Here is a 17220-nt window from a genome sequence, read left to right on the forward strand (position 1 = left end):
GTGGTTCAGCTGGTCAGCGACTGGACTCATGGGGCAACGCCACCTACCTGGAGTACAGGCAGTTGAGTGGTCTTGTTTCTGCCTCTCTTGTCTCTCCCACTGCCCCTGTCTCTACTCTTACGACAAAACTGAATCAAAGCTGCCCACATTCTCAGTAGTAATTTGCCTTCATTGGTTCTCTCCTCAAATGAGTGACTTTTTCTGTAGCTCTCTATCTATTTGCCTTTCTGTGCTTCAAAAGAAGGCAGGACAGATGACTAATTTCCCGAGTGCCCACTTAACACAAGTTGTCCCCATCATGACAGCTGCTGCACAAGGAGACTCTGGCTGCTGGGAGCACAGGCATCCTTTCTGTAGTGGAGTGGAGAGCTGCCCAAGGAAGGATTGTGAGGTCATGGTGGTCACTGTGCTCAGGGAGCTGGGGAGTTGTTCTGTGCATGGTAGCACATCAAAGCCTAGAGCTCAGGAGGCTGAGAAAGGATCACAGTGACTCTACTGCCAGCCCAGGCTATGTAGTGAGTTCCCGTCCCCAAGAAAAAAAGCAAATAAAGGCTCATGGCTGAGCTGGTATTTTTTTTTTTTCTAGCTCTTGGCTTTTATCCTAAGAGCAGATGAAAGGCAAATAGCAAGGTATAGACTGATAAGGATAATTTTATTCGTGACTCAAGACTCCGTGTTTTGCCATTCTGCCCTTAGCCTGGATCAGCATGAACATGGATTCCCTCATTGCCTAGTCTGATACCTCAGCACATATACTCAGTGAGAGCAGCCCTTGCAAAGTGACCTCCATTGTAGTCTTGGCCTGGCTTCAGGGAGCAGAGGGTCTGTTGGTCCAGGGGCCTTGACACTTCTTGTTAAACACTGACAATTTGGGGTGGGAGGGGGTGCTCTGTTACACTTCTGTGTTTCTTAGGAAACTGAGACAAGAAGACCTCTGTTCAGTCCTCTGAAATCTGTTCCACCCCCTTGTCTCTCCAGTGACATCTACCCAGCAACCCTGCCACCAGAACACACCATTGTCTTCCTTGTGCGTCTACTCCCTGAGACACCCCGGGAAGCCTTTGGACTGTGGCAGATGATGGCTGAAGACTTCCAGCCCATACTCGGGGTCCTGCTGGATGGTGACTGTGCACCCCTTATCACCTTTGGCAGTTAGAAGGGCTGGGGGCTGCTGCCTACCTTATTAACCTCATGGAACATGAGTCCAAGGATGCCAACCCCCAGACCAAGCTGTGGGTCTTCCCAGGCAGTTAGGCATAGAAGCCCACCATTAGTTAGAACAGATAACCCGGATATCGCCATGGCTTTGCACTGTGGAGAGGCCCTGATCGGCTTTGGGTAGGGCCTTTGATCTGTCACTTCCTTTCTCTTTCAACCATTCTCATCTGCTCCGTATCCTCCATGGCAGCTGGCAGAAAGTCTCTGACTTACTTCAACCATGATTCCAGGGCAGCCTTGCAGGAGGTCACTTTTGACCTGCAGGAAGTAAAGAAGATCTTCTTCGGAAGCTTCCACAAGGTCCTGGGAACTGTGTGTCTGAGCCCTGACCCTCTGGCCTATCCCTCCTTGCATGTGGTTGTCTTCTGTGCGAGTCAAACATTGATCTATCTATGGCCTTTGATCCTTGTGCTCCACTGTTCTGATTGTCCCTCCTTAATTTGGGTCAGAGAACAGACTCCTCTTTTTGGGAGACTCCTGCAGCAGCTTTCTCTAAGCTAAGGCCCCTATGCGTTGGCCCCCTTAATCTGTGTTGATGTGATCTGGGGTGGGAGACTTACTATGGTTTCTGCAGGTACATATTGCCGTAGGCCACTCTAAGGTCAGACTTTATGTGGACTGTCGGAAGGTGACTGAGCGGCCCATTGGGGATGCTGGCAGCCCACCCACAGCTGGTTTCATCACACTAGGGAGGCTAGCCAAGGCCAGGGGGCCACGAAGCAGCTCAGCCACAGTGAGTCTGGGCCTTGTCTCATGGGATGGGTGGGCTCTGCCTGTATGACCTGACCTTCCCCTGTTTCACAGTTCCAGCTCCAGATGTTGCAAATTGTGTGCAGTGATACCTGGGCAGACAAGGACAGGTGTTGTGAGCTTCCTGCATTGGTAGGTGGCAGAAAGGCCCTGGACAATATCCCTTGGCCCTGGGAGAGCGCCACTAAGGCACTGTGACACAGAGTCTGGGGTAGATGGCCCTGTCTAGATCCACTATGCTGAGGGAGATGAAAGCAGACTTTCTGACTGAGGTGTCCAGGGGTCTGATTAGAGAAGTCCCACAGGGATTTCGGGGAAGGCCAAGAAGCTTCATCTATAGCTACTGTAGCTGCCATGGACTGGGACATCCAATTTTCATCAGTGACACCCATGTGTCAGAAGTCCCTAGAGAGAAGCTTCCCCCCTTCTCTATAGGCCCAGGTGGAGGCTCATTCAAGGAGGCTGTGGGACCATCCTAGGGCTGCTGGGGACTTGGGAGCTTTCTTCACCAGTCTCCTGGAAGCCCATACTGAGCTTGAACATGCTAGGAACCTGGGGAGAGAAAAAGGAGATACCATCATGCCACGGGGTTCGTGTGGGCATCTATGAAGGGCACCTGAGCGTCTACATACACAGGACTTGGCAGCCGTCACTCTGACCTGCCCTACCTCTAGTGACTCTAGAAGTCTCCTGGAGTCAGGTGTCCTTTGGACATGCTGAGTCTTAAATCAGGTGAGATCCAGTGAATGGTTCCTTAAGCAAATGATTTCTTTTCTTCCAGAGGGATGGAGAGACGTGCCCAGCCTTCCCTTCAGCCTGTGCCTACTCATCTGAGACCCCTGGGCCACCAGGGCCCCAAGGTCCTCCAGTGAGTCCAACATCTTCTCCTCTGGGGGGTGACCATTGACTCCTGCTGCCATTGGTTTAGGTGGAGTGGTCTATCTCTGCCCCTCGCCACAGCCCTGCACAGGCCTGTTACACAGAGGACAGGCTTCCCTAGGTCTGCTCCATGCGTCTTAGCCCCGCCCATCCCAGTGCAGCCAGCTCCTCTGCTGAGTGGCTGAGCTTTGGTGCCTTAAATGTACCCGTCTGTGGGCAGATGTTAGCCTTTCTCTGCCAGGAAGTCAAGAGTTTCTCCAGTGTTCCAGACAGAATGAGTCCAGGTCCAGCTGGTCTCCAGGACTATACTGGTAACAGCTGGTGGGCTATCATGTGGCAAACTGCAAGCCATAGCCTGTCTGGCAGCTCTGCCCTGGGTACTAGAAACTAGGAGCTGGCCAGCATCACAAGCCCTCTACCTTGGGCAGGCTATGGCATCCTTAGAAGATGTTTATACCTCTTCTGGTCCCCTCTCTCTGCAAGCCCAAGGCTCCTGGGCCAGTTTTGCAGGATGGCAATGCTTCCAGAGTCAGTGGCCGCAGGACACGTGTCAAGAGCACTACTCTGCACTCGGTGGTCCAAAGGCATCATTTTATATAGTCCCAGGGTGTGACCTCAAATCTGCTTTACTCCATCAGACGCTCAGCAACGAGGAGGAGGGCAGTAAGGACATCTTCAATCTTAGAGGATCCTTTTCCTCCCAGCAACACAGATGGGAAACCATAGCTGGAGGAGCTGATGATCAGAGGGAGTTTGAGTGTGACTGAGGATTATGAGGGGCGCTGGCACTCAGTCCTGTCTGTATTTCACAGGGCCTTCCTGGAAGAAACGGCACTCCAGGACAACAGGGACACCCAGGGCCCAAGGTAGGTCTTACGGAGTACAGGAGCCATGTACCTGATCTGGCCTGCAGTGGAAGGACCCTGCACACTCAGAGCTCAGGGAAGGGCTCCTCACTGTAGAAAAGCAGGGATCTGTCACCACAGGGAAACCAGGGATCAATCCGTGCTCCCTTATGTCCTGCTGGACTCTGGCCCCGAACCTAGTATTCAGTGGATATCTGCTCTTCACCCACTCTCACAGGCAGGAATCACCCACATGCCACAGATGGAAAACTGAGGCTTGGGAGGGCCAGTGGGTGTGTCCAGGCTGCCCAGCTCCTCAATCCATGTTCTCTCCCTTCCACAGACACTTGCTAACTCCTCCACCCACAATGCACTGGAGACTGAGTTTCAGAGTGTTTTCAAATATGATTAGCCTCTGAGTTTGTGCTGTCTGTGGGGTCTATGAGCATGTTGGAGAGAGAGTCTGACTCTGCAGACGTCTGTGGTTATGTCAAAGTACAGATGACTTTTTTTTTTGGAGATGTAAAATTAATATCTGTACCAACTGGGGTGGCACCAGTAGCCTGAAAAAAATGACTCATTAATGTTAATCTTGATGAGTAAAATGAGTTTATAAGGGATTACTCAGAGACAAATATAGATGGTGGTGCTTCACCCCTTCATCTGAATCTGGGGAACACTGTGTAGTATTAAAGCAGCAGCGATAACCACAGGTTCACTATGCGCGTCAGGCAGACTCTGGGAACGTAATATATGTGTTTGCTCCACTTTAACCTTTATGGGGATTGTGCCGGTCTTAGCAAACACTGTCTGATGTGGAAAGGACAGCGTTTTTGCTGTAGTCTGACAGATAAAACAGCTGAACGGCAGTCTGCTGCAGGATGATTTTCTTCTGGCGGAGAGTGGGAGAACTGCTCTCATTCCGTAGACCAGGGTCTGGTTCTGTAAGGTCTGTGGGTGCGTTGGGATGAAGGTTTTAGTCTGAGGAGTGTGAAGCTGAAGGCAGTGTAGTTCTATGGCAGTACCACCCCACAGTGGCATACAAGGTGCCATTCTTTCCTGGTTCTAGATTGGTACGGCACAATGCCACATGTACAAAGTCCAAGATGTGCAACTGGTGACAGATTCTGGGCTATGTTCCTCCCCTACCTTGACCCTCACCTCCCTCTTAGCCCTCCAGAGGGCCTGTAAAACTGCCCCCACTATACCCTGTCCTGCCCTAAGCCTGGCACAGTGCCTCTTGGGAAGGACTGTGTGTTTTGGGGCAGAGATGGCTGAGTCTTTGCACCGTGGACATATGTATAGTAGTCAGACTTCCATGAGTGAAGTAAGTGCTCAGCGCCCTCTAAAGACACTGCAGTGCTCCTCCCTGTCTGCGCACAGTCTGCAAGAGTTCCAGTGTCCTCAGGGATGGAGTCCTGTGTCCTTATACACAACTGTGCCAGCTGTCCTCCCTTGAAGCTGAACAATGTGCACCTGCTCTCCCAGGGTGAGCCAGCTGTGCTCCAGACCACTCCTGGATAACTGGCTTATATTAGGCAATCTGGTGGGGAAAATGGAAATAACCATGTTTTTTATTTTATTTTTCTTTGGTTGGTTTGTTTTGGAGAGGTTCTCACTCTGTCGCTATACTAGCCAGGAAGTCTTTCAGAAGCTTCCAGGATTTTCTTGTTGGAAGTGTGTCCTCCAGCTCCCTACTGTGGGGTGTCTTAGTTTGGCGTCAGCCGTGCTGCTGAAGTGACTTGTGACATCCTTGCTATTCGTTGTGTGCCCTCTGTCCTTATTTGTGACTGGTTTCTATATAGATTTTAAAGGTAATTTTTACAATCTAGTCTATATCATTGCTCTGTTTCTCCTGGGTTTTGAATTTTGAAGGCTATTTTAAAAAACCTCGCAAGGTGGGAAAGACAGCAGCAGGTGAAGTTGCTTGCCACCGGGTCAGAGCACATGAATGTGTCTCAGGACCCACGCGATGAAAGAGCAGAGCTGACACTCTCAAGTCATCTTCTGACCTCCACAAGAGTCCACAAACACTAAACAAACGTGTTAAATACAATTGAAATGCAAAAGACACCCCCCCCCCCCACAGTCTGAGAGTATAAAGTGGATATCCTCTGGTTTCTCTGGGACTTCTGGGCCTTTCAGACCCACACACGTTGGTTCATCCCCAGCTTGCTGATATGAGGTGGAAAAAGCCATCTCCAATACTTGAAAACCCAGTCTCTAGTCTGTCTCCTGAGGGTTCAGCCCTGCTAGTCAGTATCACCTTCATCTAGCTGTGCCTCCAGATACACATTACTTCCCTGCTAGCTTGTTTACTGAGTCTATGAGCCCAGCCTGGCCAAACCGTGCCTGTCTACTGGACAGGTTCAAGCATCATGAATGGCAGCGGGCTTCCATACCTACAACTTTAACATGGGAAGATTCAACCCACAGCGGGTTGTATGTATGCACACGCAGGTCAGGGGACCACTCTGTTCTCCCCATCCACCTTTATGTCAGTTCCTGGGATTGAACCCAAGTCACCAGGCTAGTGAAGTAAATGAAGTAAATGAAGTAAATGAAGTAAACCCACCCAAACCATCTTGCCAGCCCAATCTGGGTCTCCTTGCTTATTCACTTTGGACTGTAAAACTCACTTGTCCATTTGGGAGATATAGTTGGTGATTTTATTGGGATCAAGCTTGGGTTATAGCTGTACTCAGAAGGAGGTGGTGCTGAGGGCTATCCTTGTATCCCACGTTCTTATTTATCTTGTGATCAATTTACTTCCATGTATGTCAGATTTACATGAGATCACGTGCATAGCTAATTTTCCTTCTCCTGTCCAATGTTTATAACTCTGTTTTCTTTTTGCCCAGGGATGTTAGCCAATAGTTAGAACTCTGACCAATGGTGTCGTGTGGTAATACAGATATCCTTATCTTCCCTTCAGCTTCACAGTGATTCATTAGAGGCAGAGCTGCTTCAGGCACTTAACCAGATACTCATCTTCATGTGATAACAAAATTCCTTTAATCTTAATTTATTTGAAATTTGAAAAACAAATCAAACAGACATTAAATAAATGTATCATGTGTTCAGCGATTATGGACATGATCAGGCAATTTTCTTCCTGAAGCTATTTGCTATTTATTTTGCTGGCTCCCCACATGCTACGTTCTCTCATGTCATTAGGAAGCCAGCCTGGTGACGATAGTCCTCATCACTGTTTTAGTATGTGGCAGTGTTCTGCATGCTAGTATTTTATTTATAGTTTTGCATTAATAAGACCAAGCGGTTTGCTGTATCATGTTAGAAGCAATGATTTGCTTAATTAAAAAAAAAAAAAAAAAAAAAAAACCAAAGTGTTAGGGGTTTCAGCCAGTAAACTCCTCTTGGTGATTTCTGTGCACATTTCCTCTCCAAGCCCCTTTAGAACCAGAGCAGAAGAGGAGAACTGGGATTGGGTGGAGGAACTAGCTTCAAATCCTGAATCCATTTTGGTTTGTCTATGGCTCTGGATATGTGACCAGGGACTGATTATTCCCTAAGATAAGGTCCTGTCAGGATCTACTCAGGGTAGGCATAAGGTGTCAGACAGGGTGCAAAGGGCAGGGGGTGACTAGGAAGGGACAGAGGGTGTGCCTTCTCAATCCCTCCTTGTGTCTTCAGGGAGAGCCGGGCCCACCTGGACAAACAGGACCCGAAGGCCCTGGAGGTCAGCAGGGGTCACCAGGGACTCAGGGCCGTGCAGTCCAAGGACCCATGGTAGGTGCTGCTCTGTACACATCTTCTTCCTTTTGTCTCTGTTCCCTGCCTCTCAGTCCCCCTTCCCCTCCAGGGGCCACCAGGAGCCAAAGGAGAGAAGGGGGACCACGGACTCCCAGGCTTGCAGGTAATGTGGCAGGGCCATGGCAGGGTGAGGACATAGGCAGGACCCTCCTTTGTCTATGACATTGCCTCTGCCTCATGCACTGTCTCTGTTCCCTCACAGGGCCTCTCTGGCCAGCAAGGCATGCCTGGGAAAACTGGCCCTCAGGGACCAAAGGTATTGGCTCCAGGCCCAGCGGGTGGTGAGTGGGAGAGAGTGGGCCCAGGTAGAATCTTGGAGACAAAAAAGACAGGGATAGAGGAAGTGGAGAGGCTTCCTTCTCCACCGGAGGCTTCATTTGCCTTACTTCCTAAGACCTGACTAGGAAGTAAGCTATCTCAGATCACACTGAAGGTAAATGCTGTCACCCTGAGGTGGGGTGAAGGGAGGCAGCTGTACTAATCAGAGCTGGGGCAAGCTGTACATCTCACCTTACCAGGGTAGGTCACCTTCTTGGGGTAGGACTAGCCTGGACCCAAAGGTCCATCAAGTTGGTAGAAGAGAAAGACAATGAGAAGAGCCTGTCAGGGATGTTGGGGTGGTCACTGTAGAAAGCGTGGAATGATATAAGACCCTATCTCAGTTTTCCCCTTCTCTGTTCACCAGGGAATAAGAGGACTGGAGGGACCTGCCGGCTTGCCTGGACCACCTGGCCCCAGGGTAGGCTCTGACTGAATCCCTAAGGCTTCCTGGAACTGGGCAGATGGTTTGGGAGAAAGGCACTGAACATTACCTGCTAGACCACTGTAGAGGAGGGAATTGTTCCCACTGCAGCCTTCCGCAGCTCTGCTGGGCATCTGAATGTCTGTATCCTGGAGCATCCCTACGCTACCCCACAAGAGGCCCTTGTTCCTGGAACAGGTTTCTATGGAAAGGAGTCCTTGTGCAGGCCCGGTCATACCTGCACCCTAAATTTACAGTGCAGGGGTGCCAGGGCTCCCAACTGGGCCTCTTAAGTATCTAGACTGGCTGTCAGACTCTCCAGCAGCTGGGGAATCAAAGGCAGCCTTTGACCTGTAGGAAGCCTGGGGTTTCCTCACCCTGAGAAGAGTTTCTTTCCTCAATTCCAGAGGGTCTTCACTGTGAGTTCTTACCCAGTGAACCTTTGAGAGGGTGCCCCAGGCCAGCAGCTGAGAACCAGGATATGCTGCAAGGACTACCCTCTGGGTCTGGGGGAATCCCGTTGTTTATGCCAGAGTACCCAGAGCCTAGCAGGGAGCATTTCAGTGCTGGGTGAGGGGAGGAGAGTCTACCCTGAAGGCAGAGTGAGGCTGAGTGCTGAGCATAAGTAGGGTTTGTCCTGATGCTGGGGGTCTGATGCCCTGGGTGCTGGATGAAGATCAGTGGTCTTCTACAGACACTGGTTTGGGAACAGGACTTGGAGCATGCTAGGAAGGAGGGAAAGGACTGAGAATAGCTAGAATTAACCTTGCTGGGCATTGGGCCTGTGGATATGAAGTCAGGACAGGGGAATAGGCTCCTTGGGGCTCAAACTCTGTTATCTGCATTTTTGCAGGGTTTCCAGGGTTTGGCAGGGGCCAGGGGCACCAATGGGGAACGAGGACCCCCGGGAGCTGTGGGTCCCACAGTAAGTACCCCCTCCCCCACACCTCCAGCAAGGCAGCCAAGCAACAGAGACTGTGCAGGCTCAGGCTCAAGGGATCCCTGATTGAAGATCTGCCTGTTTAGAGCTTCCTGTGGCTTCCACGGGGCACAGAATTGGAAGGAGGCAGCAGTTGACTTATGGGGATCCAGCTCCCTGGAAGGTCACCTTAATCTTCAGACAAGAGAAATAGCATTTCATTGGCTTAGAGCCCCTGAAGTGGGCGTTATAGTATGGGCACAGTGGAAGGAGAAGCAGGATGATGTGGCTTTCTCGGCTCAGGCCTGCCTCTAGGCCAAGGGAGGGTCTGTTCTCTAGACAGTACTTCAGCTGTTTGGGAGTTCTGCCCATACTCCCCAGCACAAAATGCAGCTGGGGATGGATTCTTTGCAGATCATTCCCAGCTCCACTTGGGACTGTCCTGCTGTGGATGTCCAGCTTCACTTGCTCACTCTGGGCTGGCGCTGAGGGTATAATGCACTTTTGGAACTTGGTAGTTGGGTTGAGGCTTTGGCACCACCTCAGTCTGTGTGGAGTCAAGCCTGCCACATGTTGCCATGCCTGCGGCTCCTTGCCTCTATGCTGACAGCTTTTCCCCTTTACCTCCTGCTATAGGGTCTACCAGGGCCCAAAGGCGAACGAGGAGAGAAGGTGGGTGAGGCCCATAACCTGGAGATTGGGACTCCCTTGTGGCACCTGCCATGGGTTCCCAAATCATGTCCTCTTTCTAGGGAGAGCCACAGTCCCTTGCCACCATCTTCCAGCTGGTGAGCCAGGCCTGCGAGTCTGCCATACGGAGTGAGTAAAACCCACCCTGCCTGGCCTCATCCTTATTGGTGAGGCTGGGCCCCATCTGATGTCTCTTTCCCCAGTGCATGTGCTGAAGCTGAATTCCTTCCTCCATGAGAATGCCCGTCCCCCAATGCCCTTCATGGCAGAGACAGCCAGGCTAGGCAGACCCAGATCTATAGATCCTGGATTACACAACGAGGCCCTACTTCCTGGAGACTGGGGACATATCCTCCACCCTGAGGACCAAGGTATCAGGCTTCCTGCTCTTGGAAGGGATTCTAGAGGTAGACAGTGGCTGGTTCCCTGTGTACACACGTACGTGTGTGCGTGTGTGTGTTGTGTGTGTATGCATGTGTGTGTTTTGTGTGTGTGTGTGTGCATGTTCCTCCTTGTCAGCCCCTTTACCTCATTACATCATTTAAGAGATGTCTTAATGAATACCTCATTTAGAAGTTGTAAAGTCTCTACTCTGGCCGCTGAACCCAGAGTAGAGACTTGGGGCTCAAAGACCTGATGTGCTGGTGTCATATGTGCTTAGCCTTCAGCCAAGGGTTGAGCTTCATGCTCATCCCAAGAGAACCCAGCCCTTCCTCAGACAGGTTAGAAAACAAGAAGCTGAAGCTGCTGCATCCCCAATCCTGGACTGTCCCTTTCCTCTCAGGTGAGCCTGTGGCTATCAGCCATACAAGCAACCCTGGACTCCAGGAGGTGCAGACTCCAGAACCCCTGGAGTGAACAGGTGAATTTCTATCATGGTGCCAGCCATGGGGCGAGAAGGAGGGATAGCTGGAGGGGAGGAGATCTGCATGGGCCGAACAGTGAGAGAGTGGAAGATGGTGCTGTCTCCATCTGGGAAGAGACCCTGCCCTCAAGAGTGGGGTGCAGCTGGTACTTGTGAAGCTGGTTGTCCTGCAGACCCTGGTTGGTCCCTCAAGTGTGAGGAGCCACAGGTGGAGGAGAGGTCTGAGCTACAGGAGTGTGGGTGCTCACGGATCTGGGAGAAGCCCTATAATGGGGGGGTGCTTACAGAGACTGGACCTCAGGTATGCATTCCAGTAAACACCTGACCAGGTGAGAGCGCCTGAGGTCTGAGACAGAGCACTCTGGAAGTTATGAGTGTGAGTGATAGACTTGAAAGTAGGTGGACAGGGTGCAGCACCAGATGACCTCTTCCCTTTCTCAGGATGTGCTGAGCAAACCTGCCTGAGGAGGTGTTTCTAGGTGCAAGTGTGGGATAGGGTATAATGAACACAGATCGGGTATGAGTACAAATAAACCCAAGTGAGTTCTGTGAACATAAGAGCAGGTGAGCACAGGTGGCACAGGTGGGTTCAGGTGGCACAGGTGGCACAGGTAGCACAGGTAGCACAGGTGGTACAGGTGGGCACAATAGCATTGTCCTCAAGTAGATGATGGAGCTGGAGGCATGTGGGAGCAGACTTACTAGGCACAGGGGCTCAGGGGTGTGTGTGACAGACAGTGTCAGGAGTAGGGAGCCACCTGTGAACAAGCTAGAGCCCTGTGTGAGTTCAGCCTTGTCCCTGCTTCTGAGACCAGAGAACAACTCAAGGTTCTGCTCTGTTTCCTGTCACAACAGAAGCTGGGGAGTGGAGACCTCGGCTTCTTCCACTTTAGGGAAGCCTGAGCTCAGTGTGCCAGGAGGCTGGGCCAAGGTCTCCTAGACTGCAGTCCAGCTATGTCTGCCCTTCTCTCTTGCCAGGACTTTCCCTCTGTCACTTCAGATCGCCCTGTCCTTCCCCAGCACCACCTTCCATAATTTTGTGTCAACACTAAGAACAACTGTGTGCTGGAGGGCAGAGGAGGAAACCCAGAGGAAGACCCTGAGGTGGCAGGAGTTGGAAGGGAGGAGGGTGGCACTCCTCCTCAAGCCCCTTCTTTGTAGCACATCTAGGTTCAGATAAACTTCTTGCTCATCAGCCTCTGTGAGGTGTCTGATCACTGCTGGGAGCTGTCTCCCACCACTCACACCATCATCTCACTCAGAACTCTACAGGATCCCTGGACTTCCTCAAAGCCCAGGCTCCTTCCTCTGGACCTCACCAGGACTCAGCCTGGATGCTGTGCTGACTTCTCATCCTTCACCCAAGGCAGCAGAATCATTTGCTGCTCATCTTCACCCCACTAAGGCACAAACTTGGGCACAACTTCCATTTCTAAGGAGTCCTTGTCATTCTAAGGGTGAAATCCAGACCTCCTGCCAATTGTAGAGCACAGCAGAGTGTCTGCTATGGCTACCCCTGGGCCTTTGCATGTGCTATCATGTCTGCCAGGCTCTTCCCAGTGCTCTGGTCCTGACTGTCTCTCCCTCAGAATAGGGCCCCCAATCCAACCCTACTGTCTCTTTCAGTCCCTTTTGCTTCTGTTCTGGCTCACCCTATCCCTAGTCCAAGGAGTCCGGTCCCCTCCACTCCCCTCAGCCTCTGTGCTTGGCTCCCAGCATGGGGGTTTCACTTTAAGACCTGGTATCTTTGGTCTCAGAGCAAGGTTGTCCCCTGATAACACCTCAGCCCTGGGTCTGTCAACATCCTTAAAGAGAACATGTGAGTCTTCCTACCTTGTCTGTGCCAGACAAGGGTCTGGAATGGCATGAATTCATGATACCTGCATTCCCAATCCTAGCCCAGCTAAGGGTCAGGAATTTCTATTTCTTCTTTCAACAAATATTAAGTAACTGGCCCATTGCTCCCATCGGTGTAGCTAAGCATGAAAAGTCCAGAAACAAAGAGGGAACCCACATCACTGGGGGAAGGGTAAGAGTTTTGACAAGGGATAAGAGATTTCTGACACAAGGGATAAGAGAATTCTGGAACAGTCTACCACAATTCAATGTGTGTAGGTACATGTGTGCGCATATATGGACACACAGGTACATGTGTATATTAATGTCTGTATACAACATGTCTGTCTCTGTATACATGTGTCTCTATGAACACGTTTGTGGACACATGTCTCTATGTAATGCTGCACACATACAAGTGTCCCTGTGCATGAGATTGCATGACGCATGTCTGTGTGTACATGTGTCACTGCATATATGCATGTGTTTGCACAGCTGTGCAGCACTGGTCCTCAGGAAGCTGTTATAAGACAATAGTTTCCTTCTGGACCTGTGCACACACACATGCATTCTAAAACACATATGCACATGTACAGAGATGCACATTCATCATCCACTCGTGAACACCATTGTTATGCAGGCTTAGGGCATGCAAAGGAAAAGTCCAAGGCAAACACTGAGACAAATGAACAGTCCGTATCAGATGAGGAGAAATCTGTGTCTTCTTTGGTCCATTAATTTTTAAAACTTACAATGCGCCACAGAGGCAGGGAAGGATATTAATAACACGAAGCCCAAAATAACAGGAATAAGGAAAGGAGGCCAGCTTGAAGGATGGTGTGTGGAAAAGAAACTGTGAAACAAAGTCAGCAGGAGACGTGAGCCTGAGAACACTGCCAAAGCCACCAGTAAGCTGCAGGATCAGAGGAGAGCAGTGTCCAGGAGCCTGAGTCCGGAGAGATACAGGGAACTTGTTGACAGCAGCCTCGTGATGAGGCCTAGAGGAGAGAGGCAGTAAAAACTGGAGCACTGATATTCTGAGGTAACAAGGCTTTGAAGACTGGAACATCAGAGAAAGATCTCAGATCTCATCAGACTGAAGGCAGAGCCATGAGAGTCAATAGGTGGGTTATGAAATATGTCCTTAGCGTCACATGTGGTAAAGACAGTGGGAATACTCATTAAGAAATCCTTGCTGGGAGAAACTACAGCCCAAGCTACCAGACAAAAACCTCTGAGGCAGCAGTCAGGGGGCAGGGGAAACACATCTCCTATCCAGGATGAGGGCAAAGGACATTATAAGGACCACAGCACTTCCAGGTACTCATGGAGACCTCTACGGAGGAACCGGGATGGTGTGAGCAGACTGACGGCAACCTCCCTCTGCCTCAGGCAGTCACACAGTAGTGGTATAAAACAAGACCATTCTAGATTATTCTAGTGAACTAGTGCCCAAGGCAGCAGGTGTCGCGTTCTCGGGAGGTAGAGGCACACTGGTGTCTCCAATACGGAAAGCTTTGTTTTACAAGTGTCTGCCATAAGCAAGGAGCAGCTTCTAGAATAGAGACCAAAAGACCAAGCGTCCAGAGTGGCCGGTTAGATCAGGCTTTCCCCTGTAGAGGGTTTAGAACATATTAAACAATAAATCTCCTAGTGTGGCAGAAATTGATGTAAATATGTTTCACTTGTGGAAAGACATAAATTCCTCTGAAACATAGCCACAGTGTTCTAGTTGATTCTTCACTAGTCAGGGAAATATATTGCTAACCCAGTAGTGAATTCTGTCACACTTGCTCTCAGGCCTTGCACATGGTCTGTCGTGGCCACTGTCCCATGTACATTTGAAAAGAATAAGCATGCTTTCTGCTGTTTGAGAGAAGGTTCTAGAAATGCTAGCCAGGCCAGCAGACAACAATGGTGTTCAAGTCTTCTCTAGCCTTGTGTATTTTCCCAATAGAAACATGTAGATAATATTTTTTAAATTACTATAATTTTTATTATTGTGTGGTGTGTGGTGACGGTTGTATATGTTGTGTTTATTTGTTGATGGTGTGTATGTATATATGTGTATGTGTGTGTTGATGGTATGTGTATGTGGTGATGCTATGTGTGAGTGTGTAGTGAAGGTTGTATATGTTGTGTGTATGTGTGTGTGATGCTGGTGTGTGTGTATGTGTGTGGTAATGGTGTGTGAGTGTGGTGATGGTGTGTGTCTGTGTGTGGTGACAATGTGTGTGTATGTATGGTGATGGTATGTGTATAATGTGTGTATGTATGTGTGTGTGTATGTGTGTGTGGTGATGGTGTATGTGTGTGGTGTGTGTGGGGTGATGGTGGTGTTTGTGGAGGTGGGGGTGGTAATGGTGTGTGTGTGTGTGGTGATTGTGTGTATGTGTGTAGTGTGTGTGGGGTGGTGGTGATGGTATGTGTGTATGTGTGTGGTGTGTTGGTGGTGATGGTATGTGTGTATGTGTGTGGTGTGTTGGTGGTGATGGTGTGTGTGTGTGGTGATGGTATGTGCGTGTGTGTTGGTGATGGTGTTTATGTATGTATGTGGGGTGGTAATGATTGTAGTGTGTATGGTGTGTATGTATATGTGTGGTGATGGTATGTATGTGTGTGTATGTGTGTAGTGTGTGTGTTGGTGGTGATGGTGTGTGTGTTGGTGATGGTGTGTGTGGGGTGGTAGTGATTGTGGTGTGTATGGTGTGTATGTATATGTGTGGTGATGGTGTGTGTGTATGTGTGTGGTGTGTGTGTGTTGGTGGTGATGGGGTGTGTGTGTGTGTGTGTATGTGTGTGTATATTTTGTGGGGGCAGGAAGTTGATGTCTATTGTTTTCCCCCTGATTTTTTTGAGATATGGTTACTTACTGAAATTGGAGCTTGCCAGTTTGGCTAGACTGACTGCCCAGGAAGCCCTGGGACCTGCTTGTCTGAGAGGAATTGCAGAAAATGTTTAAGGAGTTATAGACAGTCGTCAGCATTCTCAGCATTTATATGGGTGCTGGAGATTTGAACACCAGTCTTTATGGTTATACAGCAAACACTTTACCCACTGAGCTGCCTCCCAATCCTAGGTGTATTTTTGCTGTTGGGAGTGGTTTGTTCAAGACAAAGTCTCACATCACTCAGTCTGGCTTCAAACTCAAAATATAGTTGAGGGTGGCCTTGAACCCTTCATTCTCATGACTCTCCTTCCTGATGTTAGGATGAAAAGCTGATATGCTCACCATAACCCCCTCCACAGCAGCACTTCTCATACGACAACCTGGGACCACCCACGTGTTCATCACAAAGAAAACAGGGGAATAAATGGTGCAGTAGCCACACAGTAAGCACACGAGGACTGGCAATCTCATCACCATCATGGTAAACTATTCATCAGGGTAAACTGAGGAACCCCAAGCAGGCTAAGGAAAGCCGGGCACAGCAGTACAGCCCACAGTATGGAACCCACATAAGCTAGATGTGGAAACAGATACACAGTGGAGAGTGGGGGCTTCTGGGTACTGGTGACATAGGCAATTACAGTGAGAAAGAAAGTGCATGTAGGCATGCTGACGGTCTGTGCATTCTATCTGTACGTCACCCATGAGGCCAGCAAATAGCATGAAATGTCAGGCAGGATGAAAGTAATGGAAACTCCTACCTGCAAACAGCCAGTGTAAACAGGACACCCGAGTGGAAAGTGCTCTGAATCATCTAAATCCCAGTACAAACTCTAGGGCCTGATAATTCTACCCTTCCCCTTGGTATTGTGTCCTGAGCAGTGTGCTTCCAGCTGTGGGTCAGCAGCAAATCAATTTGGGGAGTTGCAACTGGCGTTTTTCTACAGACTGAAATAGAAGAGACTAGAATAAAGCAGCAGGAGCCAGGAATGTTCTCATGTAGCTTTTTAAAAAACCCATGTGCACATGATGGACACATACCAGGGATCCTCAGGTTTTCCCCCAAAAGGTCAGGACAATTCCAGGACCAGCTAGTGGCTTCGTGCCAATGTGCCTTAATTTGTAGGGGTGGCAGGAGACCCAGAGTATAAAGCAGTGGACTCTCAGATGTTTTTAGTGGAAAAGCACCAGAGCCCAAGAGCTATGGTAACAGTAAGGTCACTCCCAACCTGTAGGATAAATTATCTGTGTGGGACGGACCTCTGGACCCACATCTTAGCTTGCCAGAAAGACAAAAGACTCCCTGGGAGTTGATGGCATTACAGGATGGGTGTCAGTTGCTATTACCAAGAAGATGTCATGCCATGCAAGTTCCCGGAAGTAGGGGACACCAGGTCCATCAGTAGGTGAAAAGGACGTGAGGGAACAAGGTGGCCCCACCCTCGTGGGGGTTTCTGTGAGGGGCTCAGGGTGCATAGAGGAAGCAGCCTGTGATATTCTGGACTCTTCCTCAGGCCTTGGGCTACAAAAGGGCCTCTAGTTGTGGCTGACCCTGGTGTAAGTTTTGTAAGGAACATTGTAGCTGGCCCAACAGCCGTGAAGGTGGGTAGGCTCCGAGCAAGCTGAACACTAGAAACTGGCCAGCTGTGGAGACAGTAGTCGTGAGTCTGACGGGCCCCCAGCGTGTCAAGACATCATAGCATACAGAAAGCAAAGAAACATTATTAACACAAAGAGAAATGGTAACACATGCCCACAGAGATGAACACAGGTACTCAGCAGCCCCTTGACTGACACCTGGAAATGAAGACA

General features: G+C 49.9%; 1 protein-coding gene across 1 annotated transcript in view; it reads left to right on the forward strand.

Moving 5' to 3' along the window:
• The window catches only part of Col20a1 (collagen type XX alpha 1 chain), a 39775-nt gene extending 22648 nt beyond the window's left edge, over window positions 1–17127 (forward strand). The window contains exons 22-37 of the mRNA XM_076930388.1: window positions 979–1121; window positions 1409–1518; window positions 1793–1951; window positions 2023–2100; window positions 2750–2836; window positions 3660–3713; window positions 7347–7442; window positions 7516–7569; window positions 7669–7722; window positions 8152–8205; window positions 9062–9133; window positions 9764–9799; window positions 9880–9946; window positions 10021–10188; window positions 10602–10679; window positions 11661–17127. Of these exons, the coding sequence (XP_076786503.1) occupies window positions 979–1121; window positions 1409–1518; window positions 1793–1951; window positions 2023–2100; window positions 2750–2836; window positions 3660–3713; window positions 7347–7442; window positions 7516–7569; window positions 7669–7722; window positions 8152–8205; window positions 9062–9133; window positions 9764–9799; window positions 9880–9946; window positions 10021–10188; window positions 10602–10675 (1306 nt within the window). The 3' untranslated portion in view covers window positions 10676–10679; window positions 11661–17127. The remainder of the gene's footprint in view (window positions 1–978; window positions 1122–1408; window positions 1519–1792; window positions 1952–2022; window positions 2101–2749; window positions 2837–3659; window positions 3714–7346; window positions 7443–7515; window positions 7570–7668; window positions 7723–8151; window positions 8206–9061; window positions 9134–9763; window positions 9800–9879; window positions 9947–10020; window positions 10189–10601; window positions 10680–11660) is intronic.
• Window positions 17128–17220: the final 93 nt, after the last annotated feature.

Source organism: Arvicanthis niloticus, chromosome 2, assembly GCF_011762505.2.
Source record: "Arvicanthis niloticus isolate mArvNil1 chromosome 2, mArvNil1.pat.X, whole genome shotgun sequence".
Taxonomy (NCBI): domain Eukaryota; kingdom Metazoa; phylum Chordata; class Mammalia; order Rodentia; family Muridae; genus Arvicanthis; species Arvicanthis niloticus.